The 23991-nt window shown below is 38.3% G+C and overlaps 2 protein-coding genes and 1 long non-coding RNA gene across 3 annotated transcripts; all 3 read right to left on the bottom strand.

Annotated features, from left to right (window-relative positions):
- Nucleotides 1-12236: 12236 nt before the first annotated feature.
- Nucleotides 12237-13018, bottom strand: LOC120436846 (serine/threonine-protein kinase pim-2-like). The gene is made up of 3 exons (XM_039607693.1): nt 12811-13018; nt 12541-12721; nt 12237-12454 (listed from the first exon to the last, which is right to left on the bottom strand). The coding sequence occupies exons 1-3, from the start codon at nt 12988-12990 to the stop codon at nt 12252-12254; spliced, it is 564 nt and encodes a 187-aa protein (XP_039463627.1). The 5' UTR covers nt 12991-13018; the 3' UTR covers nt 12237-12251.
- Nucleotides 13019-13312: 294 nt separating this feature from the next.
- Nucleotides 13313-15542, bottom strand: LOC120436843 (hepatoma-derived growth factor-related protein 2-like). The gene is made up of 4 exons (XM_039607692.1): nt 14380-15542; nt 13761-13997; nt 13511-13636; nt 13313-13392 (listed from the first exon to the last, which is right to left on the bottom strand). Exons 1-4 carry the CDS (start codon nt 14438-14440, stop codon nt 13313-13315), a joined length of 504 nt encoding a protein of 167 aa, XP_039463626.1. The 5' UTR covers nt 14441-15542.
- Nucleotides 15543-22576: 7034 nt separating this feature from the next.
- LOC120436841 lies at nt 22577-23773 on the bottom strand. Its single transcript, XR_005610625.1, has 3 exons — nt 23553-23773; nt 23385-23459; nt 22577-22901 (listed from the first exon to the last, which is right to left on the bottom strand). It is a non-coding gene; the product is annotated as an uncharacterized LOC120436841 (long non-coding RNA).
- Between the last annotated feature and the right edge of the window lie 218 nt (nt 23774-23991).

Below are 23991 nucleotides of genomic sequence, written 5' to 3'. Positions count from 1 at the left end.
ACTAGTTTTTGGGCAGGTGCTGATGTAACTTTTTATTGATTTTGTGTTACACTTCAATGTAACGGGTGTGGTAATATGTCGATTATTTCATGAGAAATAAACGTATTTTAAAAAAAATCAAAATCTCTCACAAAGTTTAAACTTTAAAATCACTTCATTACATTTTCTTTGTTATTCTTAACACAGAAAATTCACATTCAAAAACTTAACACAGAATAAAACAGAGTAGCCCAGTAGTGGGACAAGGTTCCAGCAACTTTGATGGTGACGGCCTGTTTGAAGCTGAAGCTCCAGCACATGTGTCAAAAAAATCAACACACTGCTTCAGAAACGCTGTGCTGAGGCTTGGTTTGACTGAACAGAGTCACGTGATCAATGATGTCTGAAGCTTCATTCAGCACGTCACTGCTTCAGTACCTGATTCAATGATTTATAAGGAATTGAACCATTGGTGGGATTTGTGCTGTGTTTTGGTGATTTTGTGAGAGCGAATCAGTGTGTGACATAATTACAGACATGGAGCCAGGAAGAGAGGACGCTCTGCCTGTTCCTAAATAAAAACCAGTTCATCAGCAATTCTGCTCCCAGGTCTAAAATGTACATAAGAAATATGATGTACACATAATTATAATTATATAACTTGTAGTATATTATATATAAACGTACCAGTCTGCTGGTTAATTACATAATCAGGTGGAGGCAGTGACCTCACAACCTCCTATAAGCTTTAAGTTAAGGTTACTTTATTTATACCCATAGGTAAATTTGCTTTACAGAACAATGATAGCATTTGGCCTCCCTTCACAAACACACACACCTAATGAAACCTGACAAAACACATATTTAGTAATTAAACAAAATGAATCAAAAACAGTTTTTATTGAGTTCAGTGACAGCAGCAGGGACAAAGCTGTTTTTATAATGCTTTGTCCTGCATCTTGGAACTAGAAACCTCCGTCCTGAAGAAAGAAGCTAAATCCACCCGTAGAGGATGGGAACCATTTTTAAGGATTGATTAAGCCATCTGTGGTACCTGTTTAGAGTGCAGGGAGTCTAAACAGGCCTGTGACTCATCTATCAGACGACTGGACCATCTCTTTAACTGATTCAGTGAATTGTTCTCTGTGACAGAGGTCTGACTGAACCATGCCACCAAACAAAAAGATAAAACAGACTCAATAAAAGAATAATAAAACAAAGTTAAAATCTTTTGGTCACTGTGGAAATGAGCAAGTTTCCTGAGGCAGTAAAGGCACTGGTGACCCTTTTTACAGACCGATTTGCAATAAAAGTTCAGTTTTTCATTGATTATGGCCCCAAGATATTTATATGATTGCACTTGCTCTATTTTCTGACCTTTAATTAAAGTGACTCTGTGCCCATTTTGTTGTTTCCTAAAATCAATAACCATATCTTTTGTTTTAGATATGTTCAATTGGAGATAAGACTCCTCCCACCACTGAACAAAGTCATCAATGATTGGACCGTGGTGAGTTTCACCCTCTTTCAGTAAGCTGACAATAACAAAGTCATCTGTAAATTTAATGATGGCCCTGTTTTCATATCTGCTCTGACACATGTTTGTAAAGAGAATGAATAATAAGGGCGATAAGAGACACCCTGGCGGAGAAGCTGTGGAGGAGAACACTGGGTCAGACAGAACCCCATTTATTCTCACTCTTTGTGACCTGTCAGTTAAAAGATCTAAAATCCAGCAAACCAGGTTTTTCCTGATTTCAACCTCTTCTAAAAGTCTTTTAATTAAAATATGGGGCTGTATTGTATTAAAAGCCGAAGAAAAATCAATGAAAAGAAGTCTTGCAAAAGTCCCTTTACTCTCTACATGTTTAAGAATCAGATTTAGAGTCAAAGCGCTTCCTGCACTCCTCTGTTGGGCCTGTATGCAAATTGCATTGGATCCAGCTGATATTCAATCTCTTCCATAATCACATTTCTGATGACTTTTTCAAAGACTTTCATGACAACTCAGGTGAGGCAACAGGCCTGAAGTCATTCAGGATGTTTGGGCGACTAGATTTAGGGACATGAACGATGACAGCTTCCTTCCAAAGCGAGGGCACATTTTGTATTTGAAAGGATTTATTAAAAATAACCTGAAATTTAGGACTGAGCTCTTTAGCACAAGATTTAATTAGGCGCCACTAATGTTATCAGGGCCCTGGCTCTTGTTCACATTAACTGTATGAAAGGCCTTTTGGACATCGCTGAGTTCAGTGATGAAGTGTTGAGTATCTTTCAGTTTCTGTTTCAGTTCAGAAGAACTAAAACGAGCATAAAGCAAATTCAAATCTCTGTCTGACTTTAAACTGTCTAAAATGATCTGACTGCTGCTCTGGGGATTTTGAAACCCTGATATGGTTTTCATACAAGTCCAGGCAGACCCAACATTTTTTGCTGCAAATTTGCTTTCAAGAAGGTTTTTGTAGATCTGTTTTGCTTTCAAGAGCTCGATTTTCAAGTCTTTGGTGACTGCCTGAAGGTCAGTAACAGCCCCCTCTTTAAAAGCCTGTCTCTTTTTCCTTAAACAGGATTTGATGCATTTGGTGACCCATGGCTTATTGTTAGGGTACACTTTAGCACGCTTAAGGGGTATAATCATGTCTTTACAAAAACTGCATATGAGCTAACATCCACCAAAGCATCAAGACTGAATAAAAACTTCCCAATCTGTAAATTTAAAACATTCCTGCAAGGTAAGCACAGATTCTTCTGACCACATGATTGATTGATTGATGATAACATAATTTTTTCACCCCCCCAAAATTCATGTTCAAAGCAACATATCAGCCCGATATCACACAGAACTGTCACATGACATCAAACACAAGCTGTCAGCTCTGCAGAGTGGGCAATCATAATGAAGCAGTTCATTATAAGCTGCAGACTCAAGCTGCTCTTCATATATTTGTCCACCAGATGTCACCAAAGAGGACTGTGATGAAAGCTTCGAGTAATGAACCGTTTTTCATTACAAGCTTGGCCAACTGACTACAATCTACAATAAACTAATATGGCTTTTCAATCCTCTCTTCAATCACTTGGTACCACCAGGAACCTTTAAATGGGCACTCAAGCTGCCTGGAGACTGTTTTGTCGTGCACATCAGAGAAACCACAGGTAAGACAATCTTATCCAAAAGGTCAGTGTAACAGTATTGTTTTCACCAGCTTAACCAAACTTCCCACACTAACTGAAATTTCTTTTCTCAGGCAAACATTAAACAGCAGCAGCTGGAAAACTGGAAAACCTAAAGCCAAATAATCAATAAAACATAACAAACTTTTGTATGAGTGAGTATAGATAAACTGAGCATAATTAAACCTCAGTGAAACCACATATAAGTTCTGGTAACTGGCACATATTTATGTTTAATATGTTGTTTTATATTTTGATCATTTTCAGGTGTTTGTGCGACTGTGTTAACCATCAGTAAAACCACATATAAATCACACTTCTGTGTTTAACAATTACAACACTTGATGCTGTTTTTCTGATTCAGGATTATGTGTGTGATGAGTTGGCCACACAGTTCTTATCTTTCTGCTTCACACACACACAAAACTGCCGAGGTTGAAGCTGGCTTCAGTCTCTTTTCTACCCCAGGTCTCACCACATTTCCAAAATGTAAACTCTGAGTCTCATAAGAAATGTGGTTCAAAAAGATGTGCTGATCTATGAATGCATCCTTACTGAAAGCTAAAGATGTCCAGCAGACAAAAACAGCAGCTGAATGAACAGTTATCATGAGCGAGTGTACAAACACTATCACAGGAAATAACAGAAATAAACTGTAGTTTCCATTTATACCTGTAGTGTTTTTTCAGCATCTTCCAATATGTAAAAATATGATTTCATTGTATCTTAAACAAATACAAACTTCTTTCTTTTCCCAGAATTTAGACAAATGAACAAAAAATAAATGATTATTTATTTAGGTATTAAAATAGGAAAAATCAGTTTAAATTAGAGTACCATTAAAACAAGAAATTAGCACAGAAATGCCAAAAGACAAAAACAGAACAATAAAGTATCTTTAAAAATGATTCAAAAACAGTTGTAGGAGCAGTTTTATGAACCATGTTCTGTTAATACAGGGAGTGCAGAATTATTAGGCAAATGAGTATTTTGTCCACATCATCCTCTTCATGCATGTTGTCTTACTCCAAGCTGTATAGGCTCGAAAGCCTACTACCAATTAAGCATATTAGGTGATGTGCATCTCTGTAATGAGAAGGGGTGTGGTCTAATGACATCAACACCCTATATCAGGTGTGCATAATTATTAGGCAACTTCCTTTCCTTTGGCAAAATGGGTCAAAAGAAGGACTTGACAGGCTCAGAAAAGTCAAAATAGTGAGATATCTTGCAGAGGGATGCAGCAGTCTTAAAATTGCAAAGCTTCTGAAGCGTGATCATCGAACAATCAAGCGCTTTCATTCAAAATAGTCAACAGGGTCGCAAGAAGCGTGTGGAAAACCAAGGCGCAAAATAACTGCCCATGAACTGAGAAAAGTCAAGCGTGCAGCTGCCAAGATGCCACTTGCCACCAGTTTGGCCATATTTCAGAGCTGCAACATCACTGGAGTGCCCAAAAGCACAAGGTGTGCAATACTCAGAGACATGGCCAAGGTAAGAAAGGCTGAAAGACGACCACCACTGAACAAGACACACAAGCTGAAACGTCAAGACTGGGCCAAGAAATATCTCAAGACTGATTTTGCTAAGGTTTTATGGACTGATGAAATGAGAGTGAGTCTTGATGGGCCAGATGGATGGGCCCGTGGCTGGATTGGTAAAGGGCAGAGAGCTCCAGTCCGACTCAGACGCCAGCAAGGTGGAGGTGGAGTACTGGTTTGGGCTGGTATCATCAAAGATGAGCTTGTGGGGCCTTTTCGGGTTGAGGATGCACAACAGGTGTATCTAACAAAATGTGGCCAGTGAGTGTACATGGTACTTTCTAAATGGACAAAATGAACTGCACTGGCAGCTGCCCAGTGCCACTATGAATTAGTTAAATAATCACTAACATGGATAGTTTGGTGCATGATGTAATTAAATAAATATTACAAAAAAGATTCTTATAGCCCTCACTTACCTTGATAATGTTTTCAATCTCTAAGTCCTGTTTGTCTTTCTCTTTTTCTGTCTTCTCCGTCTCATGGATAGTCAAGTCATCAGATTGGCTGCCCCTGCTGCTGCAGCCGCTGCGTTCCCGCTGACTGTTTTCCCGCTGGATCCGTCTCTTCAGTTTGAGTTCATGGTGAAGGGAAGACTTTCCCTCACTCTGAAGACGGAGGGCAGTTTGAATGGCTGAATACCAGATGTAAAATCTTGGGTGTACTTTCCATTTAACTTTCCGAGTCAGACTGAATAGGATGGGTTTTCTTAAAAAATGAGGACTGGTGTAGCTTTACAGAGTAATTGAATGCATGTTTCAGAAAATATGTTAATCCTTTTGGATAAAGTGGCTGACTGACCTCCACCTGCCGGAGCACCTCTCTGAGGGGTTCAGTAGCCGATGCCATCAGCTCAGTATGGAACGCACCACTGACTGGGAGAGTTTTGGTCCGCATGAACTTTAGGCGCCGAGAGTTTTCCTGGAGGAAATCCAGAGCCTGAGAAGTCAAAGAAGACAGCAGAAATGACAAGAGCAGCTCTAACAACTTTTTTTGATGGTTGAGAGAAGACAGAAAAGAGAACACAATAGATTCACGGTATATTAAAGCAGCAAGAATATATTACCTGCTGGTGCCCTGCAATAACCCTGCCATCTGAAACAGGTAGTTGGCCACAGAGCACACAGGATTCTCCATCCCCAGACTCTTGTAGTGCTCTTTTGCCTGCAGACAGGCATAATTATACTGATCCTGAGGTCTACCAATGACTGACAGCATCCCACTGGGAACCAGTTCTGAGGCCTTCTGCATAGTCTCCGCCGCACCAGGCTGAGATGCAGGTGAAGGAAAAGGAGGCTGAACAACAGAAGAAGAGGATCAGGGAGCTGGAGCTGACACAGCAGCAGCTGGAAGTTGCCCTTAATATGGAGATCCAGGCTCGGCTGGAGGAGGAGAGGCCAGACTGGAGCTTGAGCGGTAAAATGGATTTCTAACTCTTATTATGGCCCTTTATTATTTTATTTGTGATGGAGATCTGATATATCCATGAGAAGTATTAACATTTTCAGTTGCTTCTTCCTTTTTCCCTTCCTTCAGGTTGCTGCAGGCTGAAGATGAAAAGAGGAAATATTTCCAGCTCCTCCAGGAGCAGCAACGTACAATGCAAAACCTCAGCCCCATACAGGAGCTGTCAGATGGCAGTCCCGATGAGGACACCCCTCAGCCCTCAACTCTGCCTCTCAGGAGCTCCAGGATCTGCAGGCATCTCGCCAAAGAAGCCACCAGCGTCTGGAGGTGAACAAGTTTGTTTTGACTGGCTTTGTGAGCAGCATCTTATTTAGTACTCTTCTAAAACAACACTGATGAGGATGCCTGCATGATTTTTTGTTTCCAGGAGGTTCAGGAGAGGCTGAGGAATGCCAGTCAACATGTACGGCACTGGAACATCCAGCTGAACCGACTGATGACCCCATTACTCCTGCAGGTGCCGTATTCACTTTGCCTCTTTGCAGCACAGACTTCTGGAACAGAGTGTTAGTATAGTTAATAACAGTGTAGACCATATAATCTGTCAGATAATTGCATTAAAATGCTACAAAAGGCACCTACCAGGGTTTTAATAGTCTTGCAATTTTCATTAGTTTTTATTTTTATTTCGTTTTTACTTCAGATTTTCAATTTTATATTAGTTTTAATTAGTTTTTACCAATTGTTTGCTAGTTTAGTTTTATTTTTTTGAAAATCCTTAGTTTCAGTTTAGTTTTGATTAGTTTCAGTTATAGTTTTAGTTGTGTTTGCAATAAAGTGTAACAAAATCCCAGTTTCATCATATCAGTCATTCTCTTCTGCTTATCCTTGGGTATGTTGCTATTCCAGCTACCATACCCTGCACCCTGGACAGGTCGCCTGTCTGTCGCAGGGCTAACACGCAGAGACAGACAACTCACATTCCCACCTATGGGTTCTTTAAATAAATAAAGGCAGATGAACAACCATTGATACCAGGCAACTATAAAATGTATATCTTGGCCCCAATGAGACTATTAACTCTTGCAGCACCGGGTGTTAAGGCAATTGACTCACACAGTTATGTAGATATCCCAGTCCTGTTGTCTCGGGATGCATCACGCTGCCTTGCCTGGGGTTAGCTTCTGTTTCTGGGGATGAGGGTTGGGCGTGCTCCTTACCTTCTCCAGGTAAGCTAGGTTAGCCTTCTTGTGTGAGCTTTTCAAGTGCACTTTAAGGTTTGTGGGATTTTTTTCCTTTTAGAAATGTCCCTCATAATTTGTCTCTTTCCACTACAAGACACTTGCTTTATCCAAAACACAGTCATATTCAAAGTAATCCCAAATTGGAAGCTGGCGCTTTCTCCAGACTTTTCCTGACATGATTCTGCGCGGGACGGAGCAGCAACACATACGACTCGACTAACGTACTGCCACCTGCTGGCATAATGAGACACAGCAAGAAAAAAACCTGGAAACTAAACTTCATTTTCACCCTTGACTATTGTATGACAAACGAAAACTAAACGCATTTTTGCTATAAATTCAGTTAATTTTAGTTAGTTTTGTGAACACTCATTAAAGTTTTAGTTAGTTTTCCTTTTTTTGTTTTTATTTTTATTTCCGTTAACGAAAATGTTTTTTCACTTCTAGTTTTCGTTATTTCGTTAGTTTTCGTTAACGATAATAACCTTGGCACCTACCCCCAAACATGTCAAGAGATTCATTCAGTGACTTGAATGAAAGAATCTGACTCACCTCAAGTTAATTAAAATTAAAACTAAATCTTATTATGATTTAAACACGGAAATCTTAAAACGAAAAATAACCGCATGCACAGTTGTTACAGGCTGCAAACATGTTTTATACTGCTTTGAAGTCTGGGACAGCATCATAAGAGACAACTGATCTCACCGTAGTCCCATGAAGACTCAAGATGAGTGTTTTCACGACTGCCATCTTGGTGTTTTGAAATCAGGCATGATGAATGAAGGAAGAACTGTCTGTTAAGGTTCTCAGTCGTTCAGGTCATCGTAGTCTAGGAGCTTGAAAGAAAAGCATCTGGACTTCTTTAAGTTTCTTGAAGAGCGTTTCACCTCTCATTCAAGAAGCTTCTTCAGTTCTCTGAAGAAATTCTGAACTGAAGAAGCTTCTCAGATGAGAGGTGAAACATCTTCAAGAAACTTAAAGAAGTCCAGATGCTTTTCTTTCCAAGCTCCTTAGACTGTAGTTAAACTTCACACACTGGACTTGTCAGTCACACATCCTTCGCCAGTAGGCATTCCCAGAATGATCTTTCCCCTTCTGACGCTTAGAATGACCAAATATGTGCAAAATGGACAATTCAACATGCCACCATGTCAGTCTTTTATTAAATATGACATGAAACAAATGACTGAGCCATTAAATTTGTCACAAAGGTGTTCACCTAATTCCAGGCAAATGGAATAGACTTCTATGGGACCATAAGTCTTTTTGCACTTTGACATTTGTTTTACTTTTCAGATCTGTAACCTATAACTTTTATACTGTATGTGTTTTGATCATAGGAGTCTACGGGGACTTACTTACTTTTAGCACGTTTAGCAGTTGATGTTGGCTTCTTTTTCAGTACTGGAGCTTCCTGCTCATTGAAGACTTTTCTAAAAGGAAATGCTTAATCCAAAATGGCGTTTTAAGGGCTTGGATTAATGTCAATTTCAGCAAATATTCTTTCTTATGTTAAAAGAACATGGATCTCTGTCAGTGATAAAATCTGACTTTATAAGTCAAATTTTAAGAGAGAGCTTCACTGCTAAGCTCTCATCTGTGTGGGTGTCACGGTTCGCTTGAGGACTCACACGCAGGACTCAGAGGCACAGTCAGTATTTATTACAGTTCCACCAGGTGTATATACAAACAGTGCAGGGGATAGTGCTATATACAAAGCGGTGACAGGGAAAAGGCTCCGGGGAAATCCAGGTGGGGGAAAGACACTTGCTCCTCTTCTGACTCTCTCCTCCAAACACTCACACAAAAAGGGAATCCGCTCGGGGAATGCAGAGTCGGGTCCAGGGGATCTATGTACAGAAGGAAACACACGTTAGAGGTTTTGCACAGGGAAGCAAAAGAGAACTTGCTCAGAGCACTGACGCGAGTCACACACAACGATCCAGCGATGAGTAGAAGCCACTCCCTGGCTTAAATGCTGGCTGCACTGATGAGGCCCAGGTGTTTCCTCTTCCTGAGGGGCGTGGGCCGAGGGCGTGAACCCACCATGAGTAGAGAGAGAGAGAGAGAGAGAGAGACAATTAGTCAGCGGCCTGCTGATCCCCTGGCCGTGACAGTGGGGTTCAAATCCCTTATTCAGATTAAGATTTATGTGACATTACATTGGCAAAAATTAAATTTACTTGAATAATGTGAGTATTGGAGTAAGTACTTGAGTAATTTTTGAATAACTTTAATTTTGTAATGTGCATATTTTATGAATAATGATGTTTCAATACTTTAATCTACTGAATAAGTAAGAATTAGACTTAATAATCTTTTACTTTAAAAGGGAAATTGTGTACAATCTTTTATTCTCCAAAATGCACATAATAAAAATGTTTTGGGGAATGTATATGCTTTTAAAACCAATTGCTTCTTACCTGATGCATGCTATAACTTTCAGCAAAACTGAACTAAAATTTGTTAACAAGCTTACCAAATAAGAAATGTTTTGTGAATTTTCTTTGCAGAGCGACTGGAAAGCCGGCTTGTTATCAAAGCCCACATGCCCTAAAAAGGAGGGCGCTGGCCAGTAATGAGTTCATCACTAAGTTTAAGATAAGAGTTGATCAGAATAGAGGCGATGATGAAAGTCTGGAGCATCAGTTGAGGCTGCCAACCTGTCTGATGAATCGCTCGAGGCCCAGACAGAAGTCAACGGACTAATATGATCACAGACATTTTAAAAACGCGAGTTGAGAGTTAAGGGGAAAAATATTGTAATAAGTATATATTTGAATTGCACACTAAGATATAAAGTGATGGCAGCGAGCACAGTGTTGCAGGATTTAATTAAAAACACATCTGACTAAGACCAACTGAAATTTAGAGTTGTGTATAATAAAGTTTATTCATGATTAATAAAACAAATCTGTAATATTTTTCTTTCTCTTTTGTCCATTTGAATCTCGCTACAGCTTAAATAAAAGAAAAGAATGTGTTTTGAATAAATTAAACTCTATTCTCTCTTTTCTTTCTTTCTTTCTTTTTTCTTGGTGGGTTTTCATTTGCAATCAAACGCAACATTATACAATTATATAGTATAGTAAGAAATATCCTTTAACTTAATTTAGTATTTGTTTTTAATTTTTGTTTTTATTGTTTCCCCTTCAGTTTTGTGCTTATAACATGTTCTAATCTGACATATTATGCAGTAAATTATTTTTGCAATAACTTAACAGGCCATTGTGGGAGCCAACATTCACTTATCAAGGACATATTTGTATATTCTGTGGGCTGCTTTATGGTTGTGTCATTTAGAAACATAAGCCACAACAGACTTCCACCGGAGAGTACTTAAAATGTATTTTTATGTAAAGATATTTTAATTAACTACTATATTAAGAGCGAACCTATTGTTACATGGATTAATTGTACAAACTGTAGAGAAATAAGTTTAAGCGTGCAACTTTTTATTCATTTTAACTGTATTAATGTTTTTATATTGATATCTGTTTCCTCAGTGTTTTTAAACCATGTACTCCATCTATGAGTAAGAACATGAATAAATTCCTTTCAAATTTGTAGTTCTTTTTCCAGCTGTTTTAGTATATATGTAACATTTCTTTACACACACACAAATGCAGGTATTCTTTTGCACCAAGACGTTAAAGAAATGCTAAGAAAAATGAAAATACTACATTGCAACCTGTGTGTGTGTGTATATATATCTGTATCTATATAGATATAGATATATATGTGTATTCGCACCCTTTTTCATCATCTAGTTTCCTGTGCCAGATCTTCTACTGATCCACTGAGGCAGACATGTAAAAACATGAACTAAAGCATATTTCTGTATATAAACAGGACTTTAAATCTTTATCAACAGCTACTTTAGAGGAAATTCTTCAATAAACTGCAACCAAAGGCTCAACTCAGAGGACAAAATCCAACCTGTTATAAATAGTGTGACAGCAAACTTTCTCTTGTGTAAAGTTACAAATAGGAGTAATTATCCACGGAGCTTTTATACATAATGAAGTTATAATTCGTCCTGTAGAAATTGTACATTTAAGCTATATAGTTCCTGCTGTGATAACTCTGCTATGAATGCCTCTTATTAACTTTTTATGCTTTTACAACCCACTATGAGCAAACACTCAGCAACAGTGGGAAGGAAAAACTCCTTCTTGAAGGAAAAACCTCTGGTAGAACCAGGAAATCTGTCTAAACTAGTTGGGGGTTAGAGCAACAGATGCAAGTCTTCAGATCATTTGCAGTGTGACTGTCTTTGTGCACACTTTAACCTGATTCAGTTTTCTTATTTGTCAAAATGCACCATGGGTAAAAAAAAAAAAAAAAAAAAAAAAAACAAAATAGTAATGAAGGAGAATCCTCAGCAAAGATGAATTAAACAAGTTTTATTTTGATCAAATTTTACTTTAAGTAAAACACATCTTTATTTTAAAGTCATCAAATAAAGATAGTTTTGATGGAGCTCCTGACCCAGCCCAAGCTCTCTATGAAGACGAGGAAAAACTCCCAGGGGCCAGATCGATGGAAGAAACCTCGGGAAAGCCCATTCAAAGAGAGATGCCCTTTCCTGGGATGGCTGGGGGTTACAGGAACTCCAAAAAGCTAAATTTTTATTTATTTATTTTTAAGATTGACCCATTCTATCTATTCCTGTCCAACAGAAAAAAGAAAGGAAGTTACTACAATGTATCATACTTATATGATAAGGTGTGAATTGTGTGTTTGTGTGTGTTATCTTAGCCAGGGGTGAAGCTGGAGCTCCTCCAGTGTTGGGCGCTTCTCCAGGACTATAGCTAAACATGCGTCCAAGAAATTCGGCATTCTTGAAAGAAAGAAAAGATCAAAAAGATGAAGATGATAGTTCTAGTGATCCAAGGCATCAGTGAATCTGGAAGTGTGAAGTTTTCTTACCTGTGGACAGACGCTTTTTGATGCTCAGTTTCTTTGTGAGGAACCTCGCGGTACTAAAGTATCGTGCATGAAGCGCTTCATACAACACCACTCCCATTTGCCACACCGTGGTGGGTCCACACCTGTAGCAGCTCCTAATGTACCACTCGGGAGGGATGTGAAGAGGAGTGCCTAACAAACAGACACAATTGCAATTTCTTCTAAAACAAAAGACACAAATTGTTACATCTGTGAAAAGCAGGAGCAGAATATGTTACCATAGAAGATGCGATACAGAGATCGCTGTTTAACAAAACAGCTCAGTCCAAAGTCAATGATGCGAACACGAGGCACATCTGAGCCGGTCTCAATCAGAATGTTTTGTCCCTTGATGTCCCGATGAAAGATGTGTTTATCCTCAAGTTCCTTTACAGCATCAACTAGTTGCTTCAGAATGACCTGGAAAAGATGAAAAACACAATAATGAGTTCATGCTTTTCTGCCTTGATTGAATGCTGTACAGTCTAAGGTTCTTCCAGTCAACCTACCTTGGCCTTGTCCTCTGTTAAAGTTCTTCCATTTTCTGCTTTGTATTTTTGCAGGTCCACAGCGGGGACAGGTCTCTCCAGCACCAGGATCAGCTCTTTGCCAAGGTCGAACCACTCCAGCAAGGACACAGGTGCAGATATTCCCACTGACCCTTCTGCTTCACCTGCAAGTTTAACCATAATGGCCACTTCCACTGAGAGCTTCTTCCGCTTTCATCCTGAAATATTACAACAAAGTGGATGATGAGGAACGCCGCATTCAATCCAGTAATGTAAAACTGATTCAAATGTTGGACGCTTACCGCCACTTTGCAGTAGACTTTATTTTTGGGAATGTGTTTGATGGCAACCTAGAAGACACAGAGCATTGGTGAGCATTTCCTCAGTATGACATAATGAAAGGTGGAAACACAGCAGACGCCTCAGTTTACGATATTATCCATTATCTGCGTTACTGCCTGTCTTACTACCATCATCTGAACACTTACTGAAAAACGATCTTCTATCCGGTAGCCAGCAAACACTGCTCCGCAGCCTCCTTCTCCGAGCTGGTGCTCCTCCACATATCTGGCTTGAATTCACCTGAACAGACAAAACAACAAATCTTGTTTTATTACAGCTGTGACACAAATTACTCTCCTCTGTAGCCTAAATGTTCCTTTTGCCCTTCCCTGAATATAAAACCCAAGCTGCTTGCTACTTACGTTTTGGTCTGCCACTGATTTTTGTCCTGGTCCACATTCCTTTTTTTTTCTTGGGTGACTCTCTGTTGTCTCCCGCGGCCTTTCTTTTGCCATTTTTGCGCACACCTGTTTGTTATTCAAGTCTGGAGATGTGGAAAACACCAAAAGCACATCAGCTCACTGGATGATAGACACAAACACTAAACACTAATATCTTAAACCTAGCAACCACACTTAATCTACCCCTTATTCAACTAATTAGCCTACCTTTACCAGAGTCCAACAAGGAGGATGCTTGCTCCTTGTCACCGCTCATATGGTCGAGAAGTTTAGCCTTCTTTGCTTTCTTTGTTGTGCCCTCTTCATCTTGCACAACCTTGCGCTTCACTCCTTTGACCACATCTGAGCTGGTGGAAGGACCAGCCTGCTCAGCGACCCTCCTCCTTTTTATTGGGGTCTTCTTTTCAGGACTGGCCTTTCTTTTAGCAGTCCTGCTCTTACAATCTATAAACGACAACAACACAGTGGTGAAAAAGAGTCCCCGACATCAGGACTGGAAGCAGTTTGGCAAAGAATTTGAAATTGCTTTTGCTTAATTATCACAAGTTTATTCTTGGGATAAAAAACTGACCAGTGCGAATTGATACTAGGTTTACTAAGTCTTAGATCTTGATGACACTTGTTGGTCTGTTTTACTGTTGAGTCCAAGAATAAACTTATTACATTATTTTACCAAAAGACCGGTAACCTTTCTTTGATTAGACATCTTGTATTAAAGCTATTTTCAATCAAACATATGATTCAATTGCTCTAAAAATGATTCACACAGTGTCAACATTTCTAGGATTTGGATTTTACCAGGATTTGATTTTATTATTTTACTTACCTTGATCTCCTGAATCTTTCTTATCGGCTGGAGTGGTAATTTTTCTTGTTTCCTTTTTCATTGTAATTTCGGAGAACTTTTAAACTCGAAAATGTAAACCGTAATGAGTTAATATTGAGTTAATATTCCTTCAAATGTGCGCCCTTCAAATGCTTGACTTTTCTAACTGAATTCTGTAAGTGAGCTTTATAAGTAAACTCTGGAAACTACGGCAACACAACATAGAATCTTGCCTTTCAGTGACTTCACTGACTGCCAGTAGTTCAAAGTAGTTTACAGAAAAACACTCTGGCAGACAAAGCCATAATATTTCATATAATTCAATCATTTCATATCAATTAAACAGTTTCTTTCATTATCTTTCATCGTTTGTATAAAGACCTCATGTATGGATGACAGTATGAAGATTTGTGGTTGACCACACACTAATAAACACAGTGTCAGCTACATTGTCATCTGATTTAAAGTATTTATTATTGTACATTTAACTGTCATGGTACTGAGTCTGTGACCCAGTGTTTTGTGTTTGTTCATTTATATTCATTGATTATTCTTATGTATGTTTTGGTTCTCTTTATTGTTTTCTTCTTGTGTTATATTCTTAGGCTTTAGGTTTCTGTTACTTTGCCTTGCCCCTGTGTCCCACGTGTCATGTCTAGTCATTCTTCTTTCCATGTTCCCCAATTTCTCCCCAGTCAGTCATGTCTCTGTGTCAACTCTGTGTCTTTGTAAAAGTCTCTTGTTTGCTGTTTTACTTTGATAGTCTTGTGTGCTATGTTAGTGTTTTCATGTCTGTGAAGGTTCTCAGTCATCTAGGTCATCGTAGTCTCAGGAGTTTGGAAAGAAAGCGTCTGGACTTGAAGTTGCTTGAAGATGTTTCACCTTCTCGGATGAAAAGAACTTCAACTTTGCTTGAACGTCTTCAAGCAACTTAAAGAAGTCCAGACGTTTTCTTTCTAAGCTCCTTAGACTATGTTAGTGTTTTCAGTTTTCCTTCCCCATGGTCTTGTTGTTTGTGATTTCTCGCAGCTGTGCTCTCATCCTGTGTCTTATTCCCTCATTTATCCCTCTGTGTATTTAAGCCCATTGTTTTCCTCTGTTTGCTGTTGGGTTGTCTGTGTATCATCCATGACAATTAAATTAAATAGCAAATGCAACTACAATTTCAACTAGAAAAATTTGCATTTCCTGCGAAAATGCAGTGTGGATGCTGGAACGCTGAAGCTGTCTGCTAAAATTAGCTGAAAAAGCTGAAAAATAGCACAAAATTGTAATAACTTTGCAGAAGCATAAGAACTTAGCAAAAATGTAAATACTTAGCAGAACTACAATAATGTAAAGAAAACATAATACTTGGCAGAAATAAAATAACCTAGCAGAACTTAGCAGAAATATTGTAACTTAGCAGAAACATGATAACTTCTCAGAAATACAGGAATTTAGCAAACATGGTACAAGATTACACAGATACTTTATTTAACCAAAATACCTAAACATTGCAGAAATTCTGTGATTTAGGACAAATACTACAACATAGCAGAAATGCTGTGATTCAGCAAATATACTATGCTATGGCACAAAAAGAATGAATTTGCTCAAATACTATGAGTTTGCTCAAATACTATGATTTAGCAATAATACTAAGATTTGGCAGAAATACTATGCTTTGGCACAAATACTATAATTAATTACAAGTACAATAACATAGCAGAACTATCAAGATTTGGCAGAAATACTATGTTTTAGTAGTAATACTATGATTTGGTAGAAATACTATAATTACGAGAAATATTATATTTACCTCAAATTCTATAAAATAGTAGAAATAGTATGATTTAGCACAAATACTGTATTTAGCAAAAATACCGAAAAGTAGCAGAAGAACTATAATTTAGCAGAATAGTAATAACTTACACAATTACAAATATGGACACATATTGAAACAAACATGCACAGAGGGGCACCCACACACAGGATCTAATCCAGTCAACCAGTCTAACTATATTCAAGCTAAATCCTACAATAAGTTGCTGCCAAAAAGGGTTGGGTTCTCTCTCTCACTAAACACGCACACACACACACACACACAAAGACACACACACACATACACACACAAGATCCAATTCAGTCAACCAGTCTAAATATATTGAACTTAAATCTTACAATGAGATGATCCCATAAAAAGGCTTTCTCTCTCTCTCTCTCTGTCACACACACACACACACACACACACACACACACACACAAGATCCAATTCAGTCAACCAGTCTAAATATATTGAATTTAAATCTTACAATGAGATGATCCCATAAAAAGGCTTTCTCTCTCTCTCTCTCTCTCTCTCTCTCTCTCTCTGTCACACACACACACACACACACACACACACACACACACACACACAAGATCCAATTCAGTCAACCAGTCTAAATATATTGAATTTGAATCTTACAATGAGATTATCCCATAAAAGGCTCTCTCTCTCTCTCTCTCTCTCTCTCTCTCTCTCTGTCACACACACACACACACACACACACACACACACACACACACACAAGATCCGCTTCAGTCAACCAGTCTAAATATATTGAATTTGAATCTTACAATGAGATTATCCCATAAAAGGCTTTCTCTCTCTCTCTCTCTCTCTCTCTCTCTCTCTCGCTCTCTCTCTGTCACACACACACACACACACACACTCACACACACACACAAGATCCACTTCAGTCAACCAGTCTAAATATATTGAATTTAAATCTTACAATGAAAAGGCTTTCTCTCTCTCTCTCTCTCTGTCACACACACACACACACACAGACACACACACACACACACAAGATCCACTTCAGTCAACCAGTCTAAATATATTGAATTTGAATCTTACAATGAGATCATCCCATAAAAGGCTTTCTCTCTCTCTCTCTCTCTCTCTCTCTGTCACACACACACACACACACACACACACACACACACACACACAAGATCCAATTCAGTCAACCAGTCTAAATATATTGAATTTAAATCTTACAATGAGATCATCCCATACAAAGGCTTTCTCTCTCTCTCTCTCTCTCTCTCTCACACACACACACACACACACACACACACACACACACACACACACACACACACACACACACACACACACACACACACACACACACAGGGAGAGAGAAGTAAGTTTCTAGCTCAGTCAAGCAGTCTGGGAGCTGCTGAATTTGAATCCACCAATCAGAGAGCCTGTGCACTTTTTCCCGCCAAAACAGGTGCAGGCAGCACAGAGAGACACAGGATTTTTGCAGTCTATTTCTCATAATGACGACTCCCTCAAACAAATGACCATAATTTCCTAACCGTAGGGGCTAGAACGGTCATTCTTACACCGTTTTGTTCAGAAGAGATGGGGAATCTTAAAGTGTTGACAATTTATCATTAAAATATGAATTATTAAAGATATTTGACTTCTAATGCACCATAACTGAGTAGAGCAAAGCAAAACTGCCTTGACTTGCCCTCAAACAACGCTTTCTAACTCTAAATCTATTTGAGTATCAATATCATTTTTTCACCGTAAGAGACAGCAGGCTTTGGTGAACAATCTTGGAAATTTTCAGGTCTCTGTTGAAATCCATTCAAAAGATATGACGAGAGAGAAAAAGTGGTTCATTTCCAGAGTTTGAAATCTGAAGAAATCTGAGCGAAGGACGAATTTCCTACCCTCAAACAAGTCTAACTCATTTCAGAACGGTAATAGGTGAGAAAGAAATTCTTGAATTGTGAGCGTCAGGAGTGTCTGAAGATATACTGGGACAAGCCTCATGTCTTAACTTTGCTTCGTTAAGGAGATATGACGATTCGAATATGCCTCTCATTACAGAAATCAAGCTGTGATTTTGAACAAGCTCTCCATTGACTTTCTATGGGGATTTTGAGACTTTGTGTTGGTCTGAGGAGATTTGCCAAAATTCTATAAATCTCACAACAATGATGGTGACATTTTCTGAAAGCCAGCAAAATACCTACGTTTTGATGTATAATTTGTGTGGGTTGAGTGAAAATTGATCAAGTAGCAAGAAGTTGTTCGGACATGAAGAGAAAATTGCCAAAGGTACAGTGGCTCACTTAGAACCAACTGCATAGCAACCATAACAACGCATGTATTTTCTGAAAAATCACAAAAATGAAACTCAAAACTTAAAGAGGGACAATATGAAAATGGTAACAGATATGAAAAAGCTGAATCATTCATGAATAGCCCAATAATTTGTGAACATTTTAAAGTTTGAATGGTTGTTCTAGGCGAAAGTATGAGAAAGTAGTTAAGTTTCAAAACAAGCAAGTTTTAGCAGAATTTTGGAAGTTTTCCATTCATTTCAATGGGACAAAAAAAGCATAAAAAGCTTAATATTTAAAAAAGTATAATAGCAAAAATACCAAAAGTCATTGCCGGAATTAGCAGAAATAGCAGAATAGTTTAAAATTTGAACGGTGAAAATCGGCTGAAAATTGTGGAAGTAGATCCACGGCGAAAAACGTCTGGAAGCAACTTGAAGAATAACTAGAAAAATTTGCATTTCCTGCGAAAATGCAGTGTGGATGCTGGAACGCTGAAGCTGTCTGCTAAAATTAGCTGAAAAAGCTGAAAAATAGCACAAAATTGTAATAACTTTGCAGAAGCATAAGAACTTAGCAAAAATGTAAATACTTAGCAGAACTACAATAATGTAAAGAAAACATAATACTTGGCAGAAATAAAATAACCTAGCAGAACTTAGCAGAAATATTGTAACTTAGCAGAAACATGATAACTTCTCAGAAATACAGGAATTTAGCAAACATGGTACAAGATTACACAGATACTTTATTTAACCAAAAATACCTAAACATTGCAGAAATTCTGTGATTTAGGACAAATACTACAACATAGCAGAAATGCTGTGATTCAGCAAATATACTATGCTATGGCACAAAAAGATGAATTTTGCTCAAATACTATGAGTTTGCTCAAATACTATGATTTAGCAATAATACTAAGATTTGGCAGAAATACTATGCTTTGGCACAAATACTATAATTAATTACAAGTACAATAACATAGCAGAACTATCAAGATTTGGCAGAAATACTATGTTTTAGTAGTAATACTATGATTTGGTAGAAATACTATAATTACGCAGAAATATTATATTTACCTCAAATTCTATAAAATAGTAGAAATAGTATTATTTAGCACAAATACTGTATTTAGCAAAAATACCGAAAAAGTAGCAGAAGAACTATAATTTAGCAGAATAGTAATAACTTACACAATTACAAATATGGACACATATTGAAACAAACATGCACAGAGGGGCACCCACACACAGGATCTAATCCAGTCAACCAGTCTAACTATATTCAAGCTAAATCCTACAATAAGTTGCTGCCAAAAAGGGTTGGGTTCTCTCTCTCACTAAACACACACACACACACACACACACACAGACACAGACACACACACACACACACACACAGATCCAATTCAGTCAACCAGTCTAAATATATTGAACTTAAATCTTACAATGAGATGATCCCATAAAAGGCTTTCTCTCTCTCTCTCACACACACACACACACACACACACACACACACACACACACACACAAGATCCAATTCAGTCAACCAGTCTAAATATATTGAATTTAAATCTTACAATGAGATGATCCCATAAAAGGCTTTCTCTCTCTCTCTGTCACACACACACACACACACACACACACACACACACACACAAGATCCAATTCAGTCAACCAGTCTAAATATATTGAATTTAAATCTTACAATGAGATCATCCCATGAAAAGGCTTTCTCTCTCTGTCTCTCTCTCTCTCTCTCTCTGTCACACACACGCACACACACACACACACACACACAAGATCCAATTCAGTCAACCAGTCTAAATATATTGAACTTAAATCTTACAATGAGATGATCCCATAAAAGGCTTTCTCTCTCTCTCTCTCTCTCTCTCTCTGTCACACACACACACACACACACACACACACACACACACACAGATCCAATTCAGTCAACCAGTCTAAATATATTGAATTTGAATCTTACAATGAGATTATCCCATGAAAAGGCTTTCTCTCTCTCTCTCTCTCTCTCTCTCTCTCTCTCTCTCTGTCACACACACACACACACACACACACACACACACTCACACACACACACAAGATCCACTTCAGTCAACCAGTCTAAATATATTGAATTTGAATCTTACAATGAGATTATCCCATAAAAGGCTTTCTCTCTCTCTCTCTCTCTCTCTGTCACACACACACACACACACAGACACACACACACACACACACACACAGATCCACTTCAGTCAACCAGTCTAAATATATTGAATTTGAATCTTACAATGAGATCATCCCATAAAAAGGCTTTCTCTCTCTCTCTCTCTCTCTCTCTCTCTCTCACACACACACACACACACACACACACACACACACACACACACACACAAGATCCAATTCAGTCAACCAGTCTAAATATATTGAATTTAAATCTTACAATGAGATCATCCCATACAAAGGCTTTCTCTCTCTCTCTCTCTCTCTCTCTCTCACACACACACACACACACACACACACACACACAGACACACACACGCACACACACACACACAGGGAGAGAAGTAAGTTTCTAGCTCAGTCAAGCAGCCTGGGAGCTGCTGAATTTGAATCCACCAATCAGAGAGCCTGTGCACTTTTTCCCGCCAAAACAGGTGCACGCAGCACAGAGAGACACAGGATTTTTGCAGTCTATTTCTCATAATGACGACTCCCCTCAAACAAATGACCATAATTTCCTAACCGTAGGGGCTAGAACGGTCATTCTTACACCGTTTTGTTCAGAAGAGATGGGGCAATCTTAAAGTGTTGACAATTTATCATTAAAATATGAATTATTAAAGATATTTGACTTCTAATGCACCATAACTGAGTAGAGCAAAGCAAAAACTGCCTTGACTTGCCCTCAAACAACGCTTTCTAACTCTAAATCTATTTGGAGTATCAATATCATTTTTTCACCGTAAGAGACAGCAGGCTTTGGTGAACAATCTTGGAAATTTTCAGGTCTCTGTGGAAATCCATTCAAAAGATATGACGAGAGAAAAAAGTGGTTCATTTCCAGAGTTTGAAATCTGAAGAAATCTGAGCGAAGGACGAATTTCCTACCCTCAAACAAGTCTAACTCATTTCAGAACGGTAATAGGTGAGAAAGAAATTCTTGAATTGTGAGCGTCAGGAGTGTCTGAAGATATACTGGGACAAGCCTCATGTCTTAACTTTGCTTCGTTAAGGAGATATGACGATTCGAATATGCCTCTCATTACAGAAATCAAGCTGTGATTTTGAACAAGCTCTCCATTGACTTTCTATGGGGATTTTTGAGACTTTGTGTTGGTCTGAGGAGATTTGCCAAAATTCTATAAATCTCACAACAATGATGGTGACATTTTCTGAAAGCCAGCAAAAATACCTACGTTTTGATGTATAATTTGTGTGGGTTGAGTGAAAATTGATCAAGTAGCAAGAAGTTGTTCGGACATGAAGAGAAAATTGCCAAAGGTACAGTGGCTCACTTAGAACCAACTGCATAGCAACCATAACAACGCATGTATTTTGTGAAAAATCACAAAAATGAAACTCAAAACTTAAAGAGGGACAATATGAAAATGGTAACAGATATGAAAAATCTGAATCATTCATGAATAGCCCAATAATTTGTGAACATTTTAAAGTTTGAATGGTTGTTCTAGGCGAAAGTATGAGAAAGTAGTTAAGTTTCAAAATCAAGCAAGTTTTAGCAGAATTTTGGAAGTTTTCCATTCATTTCAATGGGACAAAAAAAAGCATAAAAAGCTTAATATTTTAAAAAGTATAATAGCAAAAAATACCAAAAGTCATTGCCGGAATTAGCAGAAATAGCAGAATAGTTTAAAATTTGAACGGTGAAAATCGGCTGAAAATTGTGGAAGTAGATCCACGGCGAAAAACGTACGGAAGCAACTTGAAGAATAATAATAAAGAATAAAGAGAAACAGGAACTCAATAGTGTGGATGCCTCCAGCATCCACACAATAATAAAGAATAAAGAGAAACAGGAACTCAATAGTGTGGATGCCTCCAGCATCCACACAATGAGATTCATTCCTGGCATTCTACTGCGGTGGCTGAAAGTAGACACCAAGCATTATCACTGTAACTGATGTAAATATTGGACTTGGAGGGGATTCATCTGATAGACTGATGCAAACATTACTGTGAGAAAAATTTTGAATCTCCCAATTTTCTTTTTTTTCTGAAAGAAAGAAAGTTGGTTACTGTATCACATTTGTATGGCAAGATGTGAATTCAGTATGCGTGTGTGTTTGTGTCAGAGAGGAGTTTATCTGAGCCAGGGGTAAAGCAGGAGGTCCTCCAGCATTGGGCACTTCTCCAGGACTTTGTTAAAACTTGTTTTCAAGACGTCTGAAATGAAAGAAGGACAAGAGATATCGAGATGATAATTCCAGTGATCCAAGCGATCACATTGATTTTCTGCAAAATTTTCTTTTTGAGAGTCATTCGGCTGGGCAGGGGGTATAACACATCTGCAATGCAGCAACATCTGCTCTCTGGGCCTGTGTGAGAGTGTTATCTCAATGGCGGGAATGAGGATGTTGGAATTTGGCATCTCAGGCACCAACTCATCTCTTTCCTTAACCAGGCTCACTAGAGATTGGTTTCAGCCTCTCCATGCTTTAAGGAGGTTGAGTTGATAAATCTGACTGGCCCCTCCCCTGTCTGACCATATCTCTTCATAGTCAACACCAATGTTCTCACCGTGTGACCATGAACGGTCCTTACCACTTGGCAAGTAATTTCGAGCTAGAAGAAGGGAGTAAGACAAGCACTTTATGTCCCTGTTAAAATACAATTACATTTTATCAAATATCACTAAGCAGTCCTTACCTTTAAATACAGCCTGGTTTCTTTCTCTTTCTTTCTATATCTCTGAGTGAAGTTAGCTCTCATTCTTTTCTCTTCCTGTGAAATACAGCAAGTGGAGCTTTAGCTAGCAACACACTGTGACACAGTTAGTGTTTGTTGAGGTGATAGAAATGCTGCATTTGAAATTACCTGCCACAACATTTTACTCCCTTTTATGTTCACTCCTTTTTTTCTGAAGTACCGCAAATTATGGGCACGTGGGGTTGTTCTGGTGTTGTGCTAAAAATAAATAAATCAAAACTACGGTACATGGTTTGCTCTTTCATCTCTACTGATTAAAACGCGACTGCCTTTCATGTGTCACTGTTTAGGCTCAAATCTCATTGTTTGAAGGCCTGCAGTGACGTGAAATATTAACTTCCCCAAATGCGTTAAACCCAAAGTAACGAGTTTGTTTTGAAAATATACGGAGTGGAAACTACAGATATTTGTTTAAAAATGTAGGGAGTAAAATTAAGTACAGCAAGGAAGTTTTTTTAACTTTTTTTTACTTCCTACCTGTGGAGCCAATTAAGCTAAATTTAAGAAGCACATGTCTGTGTATACTTAAAAGCTCTTATAGTTATTT

The sequence above is a fragment of the Oreochromis aureus genome, unplaced genomic scaffold, assembly GCF_013358895.1.
Source record: "Oreochromis aureus strain Israel breed Guangdong unplaced genomic scaffold, ZZ_aureus HiC_scaffold_245, whole genome shotgun sequence".
Lineage (NCBI taxonomy): Eukaryota > Metazoa > Chordata > Actinopteri > Cichliformes > Cichlidae > Oreochromis > Oreochromis aureus.
This window is presented reverse-complemented; position numbering and strand designations above follow the sequence as displayed.

Coding starts and splice junctions, on each gene's coding strand:
- LOC120436846 (XM_039607693.1), bottom strand. CDS start 12,990: ATGGTTAAACTTGCAGGTGAAGCAGAAGGGTCAGTGGGAATATCTGCA. Junction 12,722..12,810: donor TAACAGAGGACAAGGCCAAG/GTAGGTTGACTG, acceptor CATCTTTTCCAG/GTCATTCTGAAGCAACTAGT. Junction 12,455..12,540: donor TCTGTATCGCATCTTCTATG/GTAACATATTCT, acceptor TCTGTTTGTTAG/GCACTCCTCTTCACATCCCT.
- LOC120436843 (XM_039607692.1), bottom strand. CDS start 14,440: ATGAAAAAGGAAACAAGAAAAATTACCACTCCAGCCGATAAGAAAGAT. Junction 13,637..13,760: donor CTTGTTGGACTCTGGTAAAG/GTAGGCTAATTA, acceptor CCACATCTCCAG/ACTTGAATAACAAACAGGTG. Junction 13,393..13,510: donor AGTGGCAGACCAAAACGTAA/GTAGCAAGCAGC, acceptor TTGTCTGTTCAG/GTGAATTCAAGCCAGATATG.